Source organism: Eschrichtius robustus, chromosome 7 (genome assembly GCF_028021215.1).
Source record: "Eschrichtius robustus isolate mEscRob2 chromosome 7, mEscRob2.pri, whole genome shotgun sequence".
NCBI lineage: Eukaryota > Metazoa > Chordata > Mammalia > Artiodactyla > Eschrichtiidae > Eschrichtius > Eschrichtius robustus.
In genome coordinates, this window is record NC_090830.1 from 137873281 (window position 1) to 137893290 (window position 20010).

At 51.9% G+C, this 20010-nt stretch overlaps 1 protein-coding gene across 1 annotated transcript in view; it reads right to left on the bottom strand.

The window, feature by feature from the left end:
* The window catches only part of TCERG1L (transcription elongation regulator 1 like), a 195311-nt gene that overhangs the window by 43234 nt on the left and 132067 nt on the right, over positions 1-20010 (bottom strand). The window contains exons 6-7 of the mRNA XM_068549107.1: positions 19828-19916; positions 8765-8919 (exon numbers count right to left, since the gene is read on the bottom strand). Coding sequence (XP_068405208.1) covers positions 8765-8919; positions 19828-19916 — 244 coding nt within the window. The remainder of the gene's footprint in view (positions 1-8764; positions 8920-19827; positions 19917-20010) is intronic.

Here is a 20010-nt window from a genome sequence, read left to right on the forward strand (position 1 = left end):
TACCAGCATTATTCACAACAGCAAAAAAGTGGAAACAACCCAAGAGTCCATCAACAGGTGAATCAATAAACGAAATGTGGTTTATCCCTACAATGGAATACTATTCAGCTGTAAAAAGGAATGAAGCATTGACACATGCTATAACATGGATGGACCTTGAAAACGTTACGCTAAGTGAAATAAGCCAGACACAAATGGACAAATATTGCATGATTCCACTTACATGAGGCATATAGAACAGGCTAATCTATAGATACGGGAAGTAGAATAAAGGTTACCAGGGGAATTATCAATAAATGGTTACAGAGTTTCTGTTTTGGGGGAGGAAAAAGACGGGAAATAATGGTGATGGTTACATAATACTGTGAAGGTATTATTGATAAATGTCTCTGAACTGTGCACTTAAAAATGGTTAAAAAGGCAAACTTCATGTTATGCATGTTTTACCACAATAAGAAAAAAATTCAAGATCAATTAGTTTTATGGAAAAAAAATCAAAAGAAAAATATTGGAATCACACTATAGACAAAATATTGATCTCCTTGATTTACAAGATTCCGTATAATTCAATAAGGAAGACAAACACACACTTCACAGGAATACAGAACAAAACAAATGGCCAATCAACCAGTTGAAAGGTTCAATTTCACTCACAATTAAAGAAATGCCAACTGCCACAATGAATGGGTCTAAAAACTTAAGACTGGATGATCTACAGTGCTTATGAGAATAGGCAGAATCTATTAGTGGGCATGTGAAGTGGTTGATCTTTTTGGAGGACGATTTAGCAATATCTGTCAAAATAAAATGCATGTACCTTTTGACCTGGCAATTCCAGTAATATGAATTTATACAAGAAAAGTACTCGTAAAAATGCTCCTAAGATAAATATATGTGTACAAAGGTGTTCATATCAGCATTCTGTGTGTGCATGAACAAACAGATGACCTAGAAGTCCACCAACTGGAAAGAGTCATGGGTATCTAGCCGAGAGAGAGGGGAGAGAGAGAAAGAGAGAGAAGAGAGATGGGCTATGAGGGGAGAGGGGCTCAGAACACGGGGAGCCGGAAAGGTACCCACAATGGTGAAAAGCAGAAAGTGCAGCATGCCAATTCCTCAGCTGTTCTACTAAAAATATATTCAATACATACTCACAAACATCTACCTATTTTCAAAATTTATTGTTTTATGCCTTTAACCGGCAAGGAAAGGCATGTACATTTTTTAAAAAAGGCACTGAGCAGACAGTGAGGCTGGAGCAGGTGGTCAAAGTTCTTCGGAGTCTGTGAGACAAACGTCTTCCTTTGGGCAAGTGGAGGTGATGACCCCTATTATATGTTCGGTCCCCTCTCTCAGAAGGGAAGGCACAATGTCTGGTTAAACTTGCTGGAGAACTGCAGGAGCGGATTTGTCGGGGGAGGGCACGTTTGCATTCAGAGGAGAACCCTGGTATGCGGCATACACCTGTGCCCCAGGCAGATGCAACTTGGAAAAGTCCAGGGCTGTAGTTGCCCCCGGGGATCTAGGAACAGTGGTGCTCTGGCCTGTGAATAGCACGGAATCCAAAGTTCACTCCTTAATGGCAGGTGCTGGTCACCAAGGCTGGGGTCGCGTCCATCACCTGAGCGGGCTCCACTCCTCAGCTTCCAGACTCACTAGCTTTATCCAGGGGAGCCGTATGCCCTTAACACAGATGAGCTTTCACCTTAACACACGTGAGCAAAGCACGTGACCTGAGATCTCAGGGAAGTTCTAGGGGCGTCTGCAAACATCTGGCTGAAAAGACTGACAGCGGGTTAAATAGCCTTGATATTCAAGAAAGGCACGGGCTGCTCAGCAGAACAAGACCTCAAAGTTTCATGCTCACAGCCCACAAGGAGTGCTGGCCCGAGATGGGGCTGTCATATCAGTGGGATGGCCCCTCCGGCCAAAGTTCCGTCCTTTCACTGGGGTGTCTGCAAACAGGGCAGCTTGGGAACCTAGCAGACAAAGTAATGCGGTGCTTCCGTCCCGGTCTCTGCGAGTCATCAGCCCCTTGAGGGTCGTCTGCCCAACGAGGCAGCACTGAGCCGAAACCTTCGTCAGCTCCTGAGACTGTGACCTGGGAACGCTGCCAAGAGAACGCGTGCTCTGCCCACCTGGAATGTTTGGGGAAAACGGCCCTGGGTGGAAGCCTGGCTGGACCGTCCGAGCTCCACCTGCACAGCGGCTGCCCTCATTCCTGGGCCAGGAGGGCAGGGCATTTGAAGCACTAAGTTCTGGGGGAAACTGCTTTGAAAAATGCTGTTCCTGTCTCGCCTGTTTAACAGTCCTGGGTCTTGAAGGCACAGAGACAGGACATAACCCCTTTATCGGCACTAATTCACCGTGGCATCCAGAAACCTGGATGAGCCCTGGCCCTGCCCGTCCAGCAAACTGAAGGTGAGTGTTACAGAGCATCGTAAAGACCCCACGGTGCCAGCACGTCCGGCTCCTCCCTTCCCATCACAGGCTACCTGGTAAATTCTGTCAATAAGCGATTCTCTGGAGGGATGACCAGTCTCCACTCACCTCCCTTACTTGTGGTCCTGTTACAGGGACTGACCAGTGTGGGCACCGATGCTGATAATGGCGTTAACAAGCCACCTGGTTCATTCATTGTGCAAAGGGGAGGCGTAGGCGAGGCTGCCAGGTGGCGTTGGGCTGTGGATGGAACACAGGTTCCAGGTGATGGTCAGGGTTCCTCCCAAACAGCCGGGGCAGGTGACTTCTGCATGGGGAGAGCCCCTCTCATCCACCTGAGTCCTCGCGGATGAACAATGAGGCACATCTTTGGCACTTTGGAGAACACCCAGCACCTGTGTTTTCAGCAGTCCTGGGTCTTTTGGAGTACCGGGCACCTGGTCCCACTGTGAGGTGGGGATCAATGCACCGTCCCTGGGCAAACAATGCTTGGGAACATGACCCGTTCACAAGTCCTAGCTGGGTTTACTCACAGGGACGGTTTCATGTCCTCCTTGGTGAAATGCATGTCATTGTCAAGGTACATTTGTCTTGAATATAAACGACTGAAATGTTTACAGAGCAACTGAAGCCAAGTGACTTCCTGCCACGTGGAAGTGCCAGGCTCCCTGCACCTGACTGTCCTGTGTCAGGCACAGGGAGCATAACGATCTCCAGAAACTCCTTTTTACCGTATGCTCATAAGATGCCTGGTGAGGCCGCCCCTCCTTAGATCTGGAGTCAGACCCTCCAGGGTGCAAACCCTGGTCCCCCACTGGATAGAAGTGTGACCTTGAGCATGTCAGCTGATCTCCTTTCTTTAATTCCCTCTTCTGTAAAACAGGTATAAAGATGATGGATTGCAGAATAATGGCCTCCAAAGATGTCCACATCCTGATCCCTGGAGCCTGTGAATATATTAGGTTGTGAGGCAAGGGGGATGAAAGTTCCTAACCAGTCGACCTTGAGACGGGTGGTGAGCCTAAGACATCCAGATGGGCCCACTGTCATCACAAGGACCCTGAAAAGTGGAAGAGGGAGGCAGAAGAGTCAGCCAGAGAAAGAGCTGAAGATGCATTGCTGCTGCTTTGGAGCGGGTGGGCAGGGCCATGGAGCCCAGGAAACCAGGTGGTCTCTTGAAGCTGGAAGAGGCAGGGGAACGAGTTCTCTCCTAGTGCCTCTGGAAAGAATGCAGTTCCGACAACACCAGTGAGACGTAAGCTGGGCTTCTGAGCTCCAGGACTGGAAGGTAATACATTGGCGTTGGTTTAAGCCACTAAGCTTGTGATGATGTGTTACAGCAGCAAAAGGAAGCTGATATGGATGGCGCCCACCTCCTGCGGCTGCGGTGAGCATGAGGAAACAAGCGCCCCTTTTTCCCTCCAGGGTTCCCTCCCCCTCCCCCCTCAGCACTTCTTTCCCCCCCACAACGCCCCCCCCCCCCAGTCCCCCTTCCTGTCCGCCTCATCCACTGGGAGGCACCTGAGGGAGACAAAAGGCAGGAGAGAGAGGCTGGGAGATACTCCTCCTCATCTCTGCCCCCGCCTCCTGTCTCCCCCACCCCAGAGGATGGGCCCCCAGGCGTTTTATCTGATCACCCTCTGATACATCCCCCCGGACTGCACCAAACCCTCCCAGCAGAAGGGACGGAACCCGCTGTGGACAGTGCAGGTGACCAGGCAGCAGGTGCCCAGCCAAACTGCTGGAAGATTTCTACCTCGGACAAAAAAAGAGGGCGCCTGCCATTTCAGTCAACAAAGAATGTTTGTTTGATGGCGAACAAGCCATCAGCCACGGCAGCTGTCCTGATGGTGAGCCCTGAGGGGACTTCAGGATGGAGAAAAGCAGGGTACTGGCCCTAGATAGTTGAGATGCGTATCTAAGGAATGGTTTCAATGAGCCCAGACTCTTGGGTCTTCCCACAGAAAAGCACTAGAATCATTAACTTGAGATGTCTGGTTTTTATGATTAGCTGTTAAGTTTTGATGTTCCATTAAATGTTTTTTTTTTTTTTTCTTCCTCAACAAAAACTCCTACATATCCTGGCTCTTCCCTGACCTCTTCGGAACAGCTCGTGATCTGAGAGGCTGTCTCCCTGGCTTATAGTCCTCTGTAGGTCCCCGAATAAAACTAACTCACAACTTCTAGTTTTCCTTCAGTCTACACTACCCATTGCTCAGAAGACAGGTCTTTGGTGCTGCAGGTAAATACAATGGAAGAATTGAGCCTCTAAGAGATTTGAGAAATGCTGAAGCTGGCGGAAAAACACACGAGTATGGTACCCTCCACACTGAAGTGCTTGTAGCAGCCCCGAGAACATCAGGACATAGAACGGATGTGGGGTGAAGGCTGGTACTTCTCATTTCACGTTAGTTCAACAGGCATTTATTCCCAACTAACAACGTGTCTGCTAGAGACATAAAAAAATCTGGATGTGCTGCAAGATAATTAGGAAATAATTCAGGCCTTCATCTGAACCTCTTAGCAATGAAAACAGAATGGAAAAAAGGGGACTTTTCCCTTATCTGCTGAATGATGAACCGCTTAGCACTTTGGGCATCTCTGTATCCTTTTCCCCGTAGTTGTCTGACACTCTTAGCTCCCCCTTCCACAGCTGACATTCCTAGTACACACACACACACACATACACACACCCCTTCAAACCTACTAGCAGTTCAATGTGGCAGCGATTTTGTCAAATTCATTTATTTCATTTGCCTATTGAAAGATAATATCAACTGGAATGTTTAATGCTTCCATTTCAGGCGAGAAACAGGCTTTAATATTCAAATGTGAAAAACAAAATTCTACACTGAGAACAATCTCTTCTAGAGCTGGTTCTTGTAATAATTAGGGTCAAATCACTGGATGAGTCATGATGGATGACCAGCCAGGGAAAAACGCCCCTTGCTGGTGGCCTGAGGTCATCAACTCTGCCTGCTCACTGCTAATTAGTCCTCCAGAAATATTTCCTGTCCTGTTTCGCAGCAAACAGAACAATTGGGGTGAGTGGCTCTTAGGAAATTAGAAGTAATGCATTTAAATGCCAATTCTACTCTGCAACAGCAAGTTGAGAATTGAGGTCATTTGCATATCTTTAAGATTCAGGTTAAATACACTGGTTTAAGGCAGTGTCTTCCTCTTTTTATAAGAGTAAGTAAGGTTAAAGCTCATTTTGTAACTGCTTGTAAGTTTATAATCACACACCTATCTAGATAGAGTAGTTAAGGGGCTGCCATTATAAAGGTGGCAGACAAAATGACTTGATATGTTAAATCTAGGAGAATCAGGTATTTCCGGTTGTGTTTGTTAGATTTAAGGTTCCATTCTCCACCTTTTTAAGTGTAAAATGAGATTCAGGTCAGCGGAGTGAAATGGAGCCATGATCTATGACCCAGATAATTCAGGTCCTTGTTGCAATTAATTATACAAGGAGGCCATTGGACCAACATCTAAGCCAGTAGAAGCCTCAAGGTTACAAATCAATGGAAACGCTAAGGAGGACCAGTCTTGGCAGCTGGCTGGGCTTTACCTGTCGCCCATCAGGTAATTTCCTTTCTCTGCCTCTGCGCCTTCACTAGGTCAGCCTTCCCAGGCTCTAACCTCTTCCAGTTTGGTGCTGCGGGATTGGAATCGATTTTTGCTCAGATGAACTCTTCGCGTTTCTAATATGCCTGTTACTCTTTTAACGCTGTCTTCCACGTACAGGCCTCACAAGCCTCGAAAGGGCAGAAGACCCAGTGGGGGACTCTGCAGACCCCTCTCTGCTCTCGCAGCCCTGACTCGACTTGGTCCAGAGGAGAGAAACAGGCCAACAACTGTATACTGACTGCTAATGAGTGCCTTCCTTTCTCATTCCTTCCAGGCCTTGGGAAAAAAAAAGAAACAGCACCCAATGATCTCCAAGAATGATAAGCTGACGAAAGGAGCAAGGAATCTGCCTGCATTGTTTGCGTCTACCACGAAAATAAACATCATGGCTATGACAAACTGCACCCGACTGTCCTTGAGGGGTTTGCAGGTCTCAGGACACCCCCTCCCAGGGTGTGCTGCTCTCTCTTGCCCCAGAGTGAGGGCCTGGGGACATGGCTGTCTGTGAGGGGTTTTTGGTTCAAGCCTCCATTCAGCATGCAAAGCATCCCTTTTAAAAATGGATGTCACTTAATAAAGGAGGAAACAAAATCACAAACCCAATTCTTCCTGTCCCCGAGCACAGCTCAGTGTTACAGACTCAGCTGGATGTGCACCTAGAACGTTCCTTTTTCTCCACATCAGCTGACCTGAGTTGACTCTCGGCAGCGGGTGGGGTGGTGGGTACGGGGCTGTACTCTTTATCTTAAGAGAGGGGGACTATTAACCGTGTCAGTCTCTCCATCCTAGCAAACTGCTACCAGCTTTGCAAGAGCAATCTTTCCCATGTCTCTTAGCACTGATAAACATGTTAAAACTTTTATGATACCTTTTCCTAAACTTCCGTTCAAATACCTCTGGCTCTGACTAAAAATGGGGGCTGGTCTCTGTCATCTGTGTTAGCCCCACCTGAGGCGGAATCAAAACTATCACTGCAAACCCAATAAAACACCCACAAAAATAAAACGAACGCTTCTTCAAGGGGTCAAGATCCTATTTCCTGGCCTTTCAGCCAAGCTCTGCGGGTCAGTCAGGGAGAAGCGCTGATCTCAAGTTTCCCCAGTGAAGCCAGTACTATTTTAACCCACGTGCTCAGGGAGTGGGTCTTTCCCAACACAGCAGCTGATTAAAAATGTATGAGATCTAATCGGAAAGGATCCTTTCTGAAAATGTTAAGTGCTCTCCTCTGACTCTTGGGGAAACGAGATTTGCTGGGGCATCATTGGGAACAGTTACCGCTCTGCAAGCATCCGATTCCTCTACAGCTGAGAAGAATCCTTCTCCTCTCCACATGCACTTCCACTGAAATCAAGCATCCCTTCAAATAAAGAACGGATGGATTTCATACAAAGCTCTGAAGTGGGTGTGTGAGGGGGAAGGGTTACGTGCTCCCATTCATGACATGTGGTCTCAAGGGGCGTTCCTATGACATTTGGAACAAAAATAAATGCTGGAGAAAAAAAAAAAAAAAAAAAGGAATTAGTACATCAAAATGACCACCACAGATGAGCTTGAAAGGTGAGACTTTTCTGCATTTTCTAAAATGTTTAACCAGTACACATTAATTTGATAGTAGAAAACAGATTTTAAAAGCAAAAAAAAAAAAAGAAAAAAGTTAAATGCAGGCTAATGTCTGTGCTGGAAAGGAAGTTTTGAGTGGCTGACAGATGAGAGGGCTTCCCCAGGTTAGTAACTTTATGTGAAAAGAAAGTCATTAGAGAAATGCAAATCAAAACTACAGTGAGGTATAACCTTGCACCGGTTAGAATGGGCATCATCAGAAAATCTACAAACAACAAATTCTGGAGAGGGTGTGGAGAAAAGAGAACCCTCTTACACTGTTGGTGGGAATGTAGATTGATACAGCCACTATGGAGAACACTATGGAGGTTCCTTAAAAAACTAAAAATAGAACTACCATATGACCCAGCAATCCCACTAGTAGGCATATACCCTGAGAAAACCATAATTCAAAAAGACACATGCACCCCAATGTTCATTGCAGCACTATTTACAATAGCCAGGTCATGGAAGCAACCTAAATGTCCATCGACAGACGAATGGATAAAGAAGATGTGGCACATATATACAATGGAATATTACTCAGCCATAAAAAGGAATGAAATTGGGTCATTTGCGGAGACATAGATGGACCTAGAGACTGTCATACAGAGTGAAGTAAGTCAGAAAGAGAAAAACAAATATTGTATATTAATGCATTTATGTGGAATCTAGCAAAATGGTACAGATGAACCGGTTTGCAAGGCAGAAATAGAGACACAGATGTAGAGACAAACATATGGACACCAAGGGGGGAAAATGGGGGCAGGGGGTGGGATGAACTGGGAGATTGGGATTGACATATATACACTAACATGTATAAAATAGATAACTCAGGAGAACCTGCTGTATAAAAAATAAATAAATTAAATTAAATTAAAAAGAAAGCCAGAGCCACCCCCTTGGGAGGATCAGTGTTTCTGCAGAAAGCGCCATAAAAACTTAATGACTAAATTCTGAAACAGGGAACACGATTCCTTCAAAATCAATTGCCAACATAACCAGGAAAATCGTGCTTTCCTTTCATGCTCATTGGGAATGTACAGTTTAGACCCTTATAAAACTGGGTTCACAGGGCCCGTCTCTTAGTTACCTGTTGCCGCCTCCAGCTTGCGCTTGTGGGGAGGGTCTTCGATGATCCTGTTGAGGTCCCCGCGGTTCCTCAAGTCCATCGGCTTCTCCCAGACGGACAGCTGCATCGTCGGGTTGAAGAAGAAAACCCGGTCATCGCCCGTCCAGACCACACACCTGTGTGAATCGAGAAACTCCTCTTAGTTTCCCTCAAAGACCCTTGGCATGAGCCCTAACTCAAAAAGCCCTTCAGGGCTGAAATCCACACATTTGCAAAGGTTACTTATGCAAAGTATGAATGACGGTAGCAATGTCTGGCTTTTAGGGTGATTGTTACAGATATTTCTCACATGTTGTCTCATTTGATTCACAGGCAGACATTGTCCTCACCTTCATTTTACCGGTAAGGACACCAAACTTCAGAGAAGTGAGCGGCTTAACTGAACCCCAGGAGCTCTGAGCTCTTCCTGTAGGCCAGCTCTCTCCTTTTAGCGGAATTCCCGCTCTGGCCCTGGATCCAGGGACCGAGTAACATGCAGCGCGGTGCCCGGTAAACCTCCCCAACTGGGCGCCGCCTGTGCGGCAGGGTTCACAGGCCCCGGAGGCCCACACAGGCCTGCAGCCCACCCCTCTCCAGCAGAGAACTAGCACATGGGCTGCTCGAATGAGCGGCCTCAGCCTCAGCTCAGTCCTGGTTTGTTTTTAGAAGAGCAAGGAATTAAGCTTTGTGTTTTCACATGTAGGATTCTAAAATCTCCGAGAGGAATAGTATGCAATTTTAAGACCTCTTATCTGTGAAAGGTTATCAGGGAGGAGAAAAAGATTACGAAGGAAAAATAGTGAAGAAAAGAAAAACAAAAGAAAGGAAAAGCTTCCTTCCTAAGGAATATGTCTGTAACGTGGGAATGCACACAGAAATTCGGATTTGGCCTCAATGTATCCCAACAGACAAGGCCAGTTAAGGCCACCAGACTGGCCTCTGGCTGTGTCCTGTGACCAGTCTTGTGATGGTGCAGAGAAATGAGCTCTGTACCTGTTTCTGGTCTGGGCCTTCCAGAAGATTCCTCTTGGGCAAGAGGAATCCTCTCCCCTTCCTGGACCTCAGCTTCCCCCAGTGACCTCTGAGGGCCCTGAAAGCTCCAGGACTCTCCTCGGGCTCCTCAGAAGCTGCGGAAATGGGCAGGACAAGTCCACGTGACCTGAAACCCTCTGATCTTTGATTTCTCTCTGGGGGCAGACTGATCAGGGACACTTCTGGGCAGTGCCTGGGCTTCCGGCAACCGGCTCCGGCCTTACCAGGCAGACACACATGGATGTCTGCCCTCTCTCTGGATCTGACCCAGCACAAGCCACTCTGCTTCCCGCAGAGAAAATCATTTCCACACTTGAATCTCCATGCTCAGCCCAGCCGGCCACTTCCCATAGGCCGGACAGAGGGTTCAGGGGCTGAGCCTCATGTTAGGGGAACTCTGTACAGACCAGGTCCCTTCGTAGAAATGACCTTGAGTTGGTCTGTCTGATTTACTACCCGGCCAGGCCAGGTTCATGGGAGCGGTGGACCGAATAATGGCCCCAAAGAGGTCCACATCTGACTCCCTAGAACCTCTGAATGTTACCTTACATAGCAAAAGAGGCCTCGCAGATGTGATTAAGTTAGTATCTTGAGATGGGGAGAGTAGCCTGGACTGTCCAGGTGGGTTCAGTGTCATCACAGGGTCCTCATAAGAGAAAGGGGGGGGGGTCCGAGTCAGAGAAGGTGTGAGGACAGAAGCAGAAGTAAGACAGACAGACAGGCAGACACACGCACACACCTGGGGTGGCTGGGTAGGGGGAGAGAGAGATTGCAAGATGCTCCACTGCTGGCCTTGAAGTTGGAGGAAGGGGCTAAGGAATGCCGATGCTTCTAGAAGCTGGAAAGGCCTGGAACAGATTCTCGCCTGGAGCTTCCAGAGGGAACCAGCCCCGCCCACACCTGGATTCAGCTCCGTGGGGTCCGTGTTGGATTCTGACCTCCAGAGCGATGAGATGACAGATTTGTGGGGATGAAATCTCTGAGTCTGGGGTAGACTACCCAGCACGCTTCACCCTTGGCCCCTCTCCGTCCTGGGTGCCAGCATCCGGGCCTGCATCCCTCCAGCAGTGACCCAGACCCCAGTGCCCACAGCGCTGGCCCCTGCTGGCCTGGTCAGCCAGGTGGAAGGCCACGACCCGCCTCTTCAGTGGACGCACCCTCCAGCTCTAGACCTGCCCTTGACCTTCAGGTGATCTTGAGAGCCACCCTCACCCTCTGTGGCCTTCGTTCCGTCATCTGCACAGGCGGGGGTTGGAAAGGAGATTCGTGTTGTTCTGACATGCTCACCGCTGTGGGAAAACTCAGGCAAGACGTGAGGGTCCCGCCTTTATTAGACGCTGGGCGGCTCATGGGCCCACAGGGGCTGGAAGTCGAGGGGCAACGCTGGCAAACTGGGCAAGATCCCTGCCTATGGATTGGATCCGCCCCAGCCCCAGCGAGCCCAGGCAGGGGACAGGTAACCTCTCGGGGCCTGGAGGAAGCTGCGTGCCTTTTGGTGCAGAACTCAGCTGGCATAAGACGTTTTTATTGAGTATAAAGCTGCAGGTAATTATGCTGTGCTGTAGATTATGTACAATTCCGCCACTGAGTGAGCTCTCAAAAAGGATTCTGGGCTAGCAGGGACGGGACCATAAACCCTGCTGGGGACTGTGGCCCCTTCCCTCTCGGACATGGCTCCGGTGGGTGATGGAGAGCTTCCTGGTGGGTCTGGGAGCTGTGCTCTTGGCAACACTGAGCACATGTTAGCTTCTGGGAACCATGGGGCGGGGTCGGGGGAGGTTGTCTGTTGTGAACGCAGGCTGTTTCCAGCTTCAACTGGATGAGAATGCAGGTGATGTCAAGTAAGAAGCAAGCAGACCAACAGTAGCACAGGGGTGATGGCAGGTCCCACCCGGGCACCTCCCTCCGTGTTGAGCGCATCAAATCAGGTTTGTCTGGGGCACAAAAGCAGCCGGTCACCTGCCCACATGCAGGCTTCTGAAGCCTTCTTTGGCTGGGCTGTAGCTGGAAAGATTGCTCCAAGACCAAAGCTCCTGGCAGCCACCAGGGTATGTTTGTAACAGTCTGGCTTGAATTTTTTTTTTTTTTTCATGATGTTTGACTTCACTTGGCCTGAGTGAAAACTTCTAGAAGCATCTTTGGCTCCCTGCATCCCTGTCTATACACTTAAAAATTTAAGAGCTGCTGTGTGGACCCCCGGACCCCTGACCTCACTTGTAGGACAACGAAGTTCTGCAGCTGATACACCTGACAGGTACCGCTGTCCTAGCAGGAAGTCATCCTGTCCCCACCACCCATACACACACAAACACGCGCATACCAGAGATCTGGGCTTTACAGCCCAGCCCCCAGCAGCCTCATGCCCACAGCCGACTGGTCTATTCCCTCCTCTAAGAGTCACAGAGGGGAGCTGGGGACTGGGGGTGGGCACCCAGGAGCCCAAGGGCGTGGAGACCTGCCTTCCAGGACGGCTCTGTCTCTCTGTGTCTCAACACCTCAGACAGTGAATTCACTCTCCTGGGCCTCAGTGCCCTCATTTTTTTTTTAAAATTTATTTATTTATCTATTTATTTATGGCTGTGTTGGGTCTTCGTTTCAGTGCGAGGGCTTTCTCTAGTTGCGGCGAGCGGGGGCCACTCTTCATCGCGGTGCGCGGGCCTCTCACCATCGCGGCCTCTCTTGTTGCGGAGCACAGGCTCCAGACGCGCAGGCTCAGTAGTTGTGGCTCACGGGCCCAGTTGCTCCGCGGCATGTGGGATCCTCCCAGACCAGGGCTCGAACCCGCGTCCCCTGCATCGGCAGGCAGACTCTCAACCACTGCGCCACCAGGGAAGCCCAGTGTCCTCATTTTTACAAGAAGAGTGGACGAGGCTCCAGCCCCAGGTGATTTCTCAAATCCCTTCTGACTTGTATTCTAGCTTCTGTTCTTTTCCCTTAATTTTCCAGCTCAGTCCAGGGCCCCAGTCATGGTCAGGTCGGTGCCCTCCCCGTGGATCAACCTTACGGGCAGGCGCACCCACCCCCAGCTCCCTGAGCTGGTCTGCCCTGGGCTCGGATAATCGTGCTCAGTGGGTCACTGCCTCACCTGGAGACCATGCCCACCCTGGGGCAGCCTCCCCTAACAGCCAGGGGGTGAAAGCATGGGTCAAATCCAGGTGTTCGTGGCCCAAGGCACCCAAGGCTTGGCCTCCAGCTGAGACCACATCCTCTCTTAGCCCAGCCCCCTCCTGCCCTGCCTCCCCACTGCCCCCTCCCTGGAAATCACTCCTCAGGTAACTGGTAACTCACGGGCACCCGGAGCGCTGTCCCGGGTGCTGCTTCTGGGGACCCCGACTCAGGACAGACCCCAAAGGTGAGGAAGGACTAACTATTCAGGAAGACCTTCCGAAAGCAAGGCAGCAGGTGGTGTCTGGGACGGGCCACCCTCCCCCACCACCTCCCTCTTCCCTAAAGACCTGCACTCTGGGTTTTCAAAGACGAGACCTGGTCCCACCAAACACGGCACCGCCGTCGCTACAGCAGCTGAAGGACCCAGGGAGTGATGTGCTTGCTGAGAAAGTGCAGTCAACTAGGATCTGCCGACGTGGGAAAGTCCGGGGCGTGTGACTCCATGCCACAGGGGACAGGGTATTTCTGCGAGAATTACTGAGGAGCTGGCAGCCTCGGACGCAGAGGCAGGGAGGTCATGCATCCATGGGCGCGGAGAGAGCAGCCCCAGGCCAACCCCCCAAAGGCTGTGAGAGACCAGCCTCAGCACACCCCAGCCCTCCCACTGGCTCTGCGGGGCGTCCTGAGGTCCTGGAGCCGGGGGCCTGCCGGACATGAGAAGGTTCTGGTCGGCGGGGGGCAGGGCCTGGGTAATAAGAAGCAGCTGGAAGTAGGTGAGTGAAGGTGTCCCGGCCCCTGGCTGCGGGGAACGGGCCCTGTCCTGTGCTGCTGGGGGGTGAAGAGCAACAGGGTTTCAGATTTCAGCCCAGGCAGATGCTGACAGATGTCACCGCCACCTAATGTTGGGCTGAGGGCAGACGGCTCACCTGGGCAGGTGTCCTTCCCCAAAGAATCGGATAGACTCAGACACAGGGAAACATGGGCTCCAAAAAGTCCCCCTGACGCGAGGCCCCAGATGTTCATCAGGTGGACACAGTTCAGTATCTCAGTTTCCTGGGTACCTGCCCCTCAGGCTCCAAGCCTGGCTATTAAGAAAGAAGCTTTCCATTGGGGGATTGACTTGGGCCAATTCTCTCCCGATGCTGGATGGGTCTGTGTTGTACCTTTGCTGCCTCGGGGATGCACTGACTCTGTAAGCGCCCAGGGCTGCGTCCACGGATGCCCACACCACACATTCATCGCGGGGAAGAGCCAGTGCCCAGGACCACAGTGTAGGACACATTCACAACCTCCTGCTTTCACCACCCGCTGAGCCTCTCCAGCGAGGGAGGAGTGGAGCTAATTAGGGACTTAATAGGGGATTATTACCTGGGAGATAGAGGAGTGGCAACAATTAGCACGGCACATGTTCATATCTAGGCTACAAAAAACCCAGTTCCTGTGCCGCAGGGACACGTGTGGGACTGAAGCAAAGAGCTGGTGGCCAGGTAAATAAACATGATTCCCCAAGAGAAATCTGCTTATCCACTTGTTATGGTTGGTCTCAACTAGACCAAGCCAGCTGTGACATGCAAAATTAATTTTATGTATCGTTTTATGCACATTTTAAGTAATATGTATACGTTCCTCTGCTTTAATCACGCGGTATAATTTCTGGATGGTTGCCATATTCCCTCTTCTCTTTATCTGTCCGCAGATCCCAGAGGACATAATTAGTGCACCAGAGTTAGTTAGGCCTGGTACAAAGCATCCATACTTAGCAGCCTTACTATATGAAGATCTGGATTTTAGCAAATGGAAATGGGGATTGCTGGTTTGTCGTACAAAAGGATCCCCACAGTCACCTTCACATTGCAAATCCAGATGCTTATGGGTTCTGCAAGATGGAAGTCATCTTTGCTTCTCTCTCCAAGCGTCCATCTCAGCCCAGTGGGGAGAGGCGTACATGCCTTGCCACCCCCGACAAAGACACACGTAGGTCCCTCTCTCCACCTGTTGCTTGCCCCCGAGCGCCCTGTCCCAGGAGGAGTGTTCCATCGGCAGGACATTCACTGGGTCACATCCCCAGGGCTGAGGTCTCTGAACTGAAAAGGCAGCACCTCTGTGTCCTTTGCTCTCTGTTCCTCTCCTCATTCTGCCCACCTTTGTTCCTGGGAAGGGACTGACCTGGAAGGACTGAGCAGCCCCGGCTTCATGGGGCAGGTTGCGTGAGGCACACTGGGGCCCGCAGACACGAAGATTTGAGGAAGAGAGAGTAGAAACCTCGCTCCCACTCTCCCTCCTGGGATATCGTGATTTATGCTCAGACATGTATATTTGGTCCCCGTCCCCGTTTCTGCACAGAGCTCCTAAACTCTTCCCAGGTGAGGAGGGAGGAGGGATCGAGGTGGAAGGAGCGTCTTCTTACTCACATCCCAGGCTCCTTCCTCCACGCCCGAGGTTATGTCAGTGAGGGACTCTGGGAAGGTCCCTAAGGAAGGGGGCTGGTGGCCAGGGGACCAAGCCTGTGATTAGAAGGTGGGAAATTTCTGTCCCCTCCCCAACCTCTGGGGAGGGGAGAGGGGCTGGAGGTTGAGTCAGTCACCACCGATCAATGATTTAATCAATCATGCCTATGGAATGAAGCCCCCATAAAACCCCACAAGGACTGAGAGCTTCCAGGTCGGGGAACATGTGACACTTGGGGAGTGTGATGCCTGGGGGGCCATGGAAGCCCTGAGCCCCTTCCTCATACCCCACCCGGCACATCTCGTCCATCTGGCTCTTCCCCAGTTGCACCCTTTTATAACAACCGATGACCTAGTAAGTAGACGGTCTTCCTGAGCTCTGTGAGTCGCTCTAGCAAATTCACTGAACACAGAAGGAGGTGCTTCGAATCTTGACCTATAGCCGGTCAGTCAGAAGCACAGGTGACAACCTGGACCTTCACTCGGCATCTGAAGAGGGGGTACAGTCTTGTGGTCTGAGCCCTGAACGTGGGGTCTGACAGTGTCAGGTGGGTTGACCTGTGGGACACCCAGCCGGTGCTGCAGAACCACTCCATGTGGGTGGACCACACAACCTGTGTCAGAAGTGAGGTCAAGGCTTAGGGGGGTCTTGAGAGCAGAGGACACACCGGCGCGTTTTTGTTCATCCTCTAAGCCTGGTCTCCAGCTCGGGCACCTCCGGCTGCCGTGCCCACCGACACCAACGTGCGTTTAGTGACCCGATAACCTGCCGGCTGGAGATGAGGGCAGTGACCAGCCACAGGAACGCCTTGCGTGTGCCGGGGAAGCACCCGCGGGTCCTCAGCTCCCAGCTTGGGACACGGGCGCCTGGAAGGGCCCCAAGACCCTGGCAGCGTGGGAGCTGCCTGGAGAAGGGGATCCACCCGTGCCCCTGAAGGCCCCACTTGCTTTAACTTCTTTGTGAAGCTCCTGGAACATGCTGCCTGCCAGCCCTCAGTCATTGACCGTGAACTTATGGTCCCATTTTCAAGTGGTGGAGACAGGGGACAGCACAGAAGCATCAGGCAGCCCTGCGGAGAGAGTGACCCCCGCAGGAGGCTTGTTCTCACATCTCGTCCAGGACCCCAGGCCATCTTCACGGAACAGACGCCTTCCGGGCGGCTCCATCTCGACCACGGGCCAGGGCGTCCAGGAGAATCCGCGTTCGGGGACAGTCACAGTGTTTCCTCCTCTGCTGTCACATCAACCAGCCGTTGCCCTCAACCAGGCAGAGAATGTGCCGGGGACCCGCTGCAGAGTGCAGCTTCCTCAACCCGGGGGTCTCTCACTGCAGGGAGGTTTGAGCGCTGGCTTCCCTGCCAGCCTAAGAGGGCAAGACGGGGGTCGGCTCGGTGGGAGCGGGCCCGGAGTTTGACCGGCTGGGGACCTCCATGGAGAGGACGCACCATCAAGGGAAGAACACAGTGACTTCGGACACGGAGAGGCACTCCGGGTGCTCGGCCGTGAGAAGTGGAGACCCACTCGGTGGAGACAGCCGAGCTCCCCCGCGGCCCTGCCCACTCCTCTGGTCACCGCAGCCTCTGACAGCGCCTGGGGACCCGCCGGGATCCCTGGACTCACGTCTTACAGACCCAGTCACCTCCCCCAGTCTCCCCAGCGCACTGTTGTGTGGACGCCCCACTGTGAATCCCTGCTTACCAGAGAGCTAAAGGCAGCGGGTCCCTGGCACGTTCTCGGTCTGGGTGAGGGTTTCCTTACACACGTGGGTGAACTCAAGCTTCCTGGCCTGCGATGGCCGGCGGGGACGGCCGGTGGAGGGGCCAGCGTCTTGGCCTCCCACACCTCCAGGAGGTCTCCCTGTCCTCTGCCTCCTGAGGACCTGGTTGACCCCAGGCGCAGGCTGACGACTAGCCCACTCCCTGGACGGGGTCGTGGTGGGTGACCCGAGCTCACTGGGTGCAACAGGTGCAGCCCCCAGGGCAGAAGAGCTCTCCCCAGAGGCAGATTGCGGTCACACAGGGTGTGTCCTCACCAAGGCTTCCGTGGGTGCAACACCAAGGTTAAGGACGCGTCGGACCACGCTGCACACAGCTTCTCCCAGTCGGGAGGGAGGGAGGCTGCAGGAGAAGCCGGTCTGGTGCTGCCCCTACGCCCCCCTGCTCCCTGCGAGGTCCAGGTCCCTCTTCCACTTTTCAGGGGATGCCCAGACCCAGCCTCCCAGGAGTGGGGTTTTTTATACACTGGCACCCTTTACCCCGGGCTGCTCAGTGAGGCCAGGCAGCCTCGCTCAGCTGGGACTGAGTCAGGAAGGCAGGGAAATAGGGGAGCAGAGGTGGGAAAGATGCCCAGGTCCAGCCGGCGGGCCTAATTCCCGCTCAGAAAGCGTACCACGGCCTCGTCTGAAAGTCCGAACCGCGGCCTGGACACGCCTGCCCTGCGGGCACGACTTCCTCGTGCAGTGTGACAGCCTGAGCCACCAGCCTCCCTGTCCTGTGAGTCAGGAGAGGACGGCTCCCTCCATGGCTGCCACTCGGGCTGGAAGCCTGATTAATAATTCAAGGCAAAGGACCCACACAGAGGGGGAGGGGCAGCCGAGGACGGTGTGACTTCAGGATCCCAGGAAGCATTCTGTGCTGTAACACAGTATTATTGAGGAATCGAAACCACAGCTTCCACAATTAGAAGCTTCCAGGGCCCAAGGTCATGTCTTCTCCCCAATTATAATCCCCAAGGGCAGCATCCAGTACACAGAGTAACAAGGCTACACACCCGCGCTGAATTTATCCTCACCCCCAGTACGATTTGCGGCAAAGCACGGTTGCCTTAGAAACACACGTGAGGAGTCTGGTTACAGAAGACCCCAAACAGCCTTCGTGGCGTCATAAAAAATAAATGGTTTAATTTTGTTTTGTCCCCCATTCGGTTCCTGGCACCAAGCTCCTAAAGCCCTTGGAATCAGCTAAGTGACTGAGCGTCTTTTTTACTCGTAAGGAGCCCCTCTGAGCACACTCGAGTTTGCGCCCACGCCCCATGCGGTGACCCTTGGGGGACGGGGCTGGGCCCGGAAGTACCCGCTACGTGATGAGAGGCTTGGTTTGTGGCCTCACCTCACGCCCTCCAGGAGGGGAGAGGGCGTGCCTAGTAATGAGACGTCCATAAAACCTCCTTCAGGTCAGAGAGGTTGAACGTGGTGACCACACTGGTGTCCTGGGACGGTGATGCCCCCAAGAGGGCATGGGGGCCCCGCGACCCCTCCCACACCTTGCCCTGTGCCTCTCTTCCACCTGGCTGTCCCTGTGTTGTGTCCTTATAATAAAACCGCTATCATACGTAAATCACTCTTCTAAGTTCTGTGAGTCGTTCTAGCAAATTCTCAAACTGAGGGGAGGTCGTGGGAAGCCCTGAGTTCGCAATCAGCTGGGCAGAGATGCCGGCAGCCGGCTGGGTCTGAAGGAAGAGGGGTGGGACTGAGCTCTCAGCCTGTGGGGTTTTGGCTAACCCAGGAGTTGGTGTCAGAAACCAACTGAATTGCAGGACACTCTGTAGGCGTTGGAAACGCTGTGTCACTAAGTGTTAGCATAGGGAGCGCCGACCCGTGAGGCATCCCTAGGGTGCCGCGCATTTCAGCTGAAGGCAGAGGGCGGGAGGCCCCCAGGTGCCGGCGACACCGACCATCGACCGGCCAGAGGAGCGGGTGCCCTGTCTGTCCAGTTAAGAGCACAGGTTCTCGCCGTGAGCAGGTGACCAGGGCAGGGCCGCAGGGCAGGACAGATGCCGGAAATCACTCAGGACACCATGCAGGGCGAATGCCACGGCCGGGGACCACGGTCGGCTGCTGCTGCCGCCCTGATGGTACATTAAGCGATGCCAATGGTTCTATTTCTGTTCTCTAAATTAGCTGTTCCTCCCGACTGTATCCTGCAATCTAATCTTCAGGTTTTAAAACTAATTTTACTATTATAACCTTTTTTTCTGCTTCCAAATTACTCCATTATAAAAGGACATTTTAAAAAACCAAAGTCAGTGGCTCCCTCGTGGAGGGCGCTTTGAGTGTGGCGTACTCAAAGATCAGGAATCCTCGCAGGGCAGCTGCAGAGAGCCAGACACATCTTTAATTAACATCTATTCAGTTACGCTTTTCTTGGAGTAGAGGGAAAGGCCTTTGAAGCTCAAGGCGTGCTGCCGTTTCTTCAGACACTGCCTTTCACTGATATATATGCAACAACATTACTATTTTAATACATATTTGCAAATATATTCGAGCAGGGTAACTTATCACTTAAATGCTATTTTTCGGCAGAAGGGGACAACAGTGTGAAGTGCTACCTGCCAGGAGCTGCAAATTAATTTTTTAAAACAGCATTACCGATGGAGTAGGCATTTCTCTTTCGTGACAACAAGCAAATGCTGGATCAGACAGGGCTCTTTCCCACCGCTCCCAGGCTCCGGGCATCTTACCAGGGGGATCCTGGCACCGGGGTGGAGGCCACGGGTCTCGTGCCTTTGGCCGCACTGTCTTCGCCTGTCACTAGGATCGATGGAGCCTCCTTTCAGTAGAGAGAGAAGGAGAGCACTTTAAAAAAAAAAATTTAAACAGTCCTCTTCAATTACAGGCAACCGAGTAAAGAATAACAAGTCTCC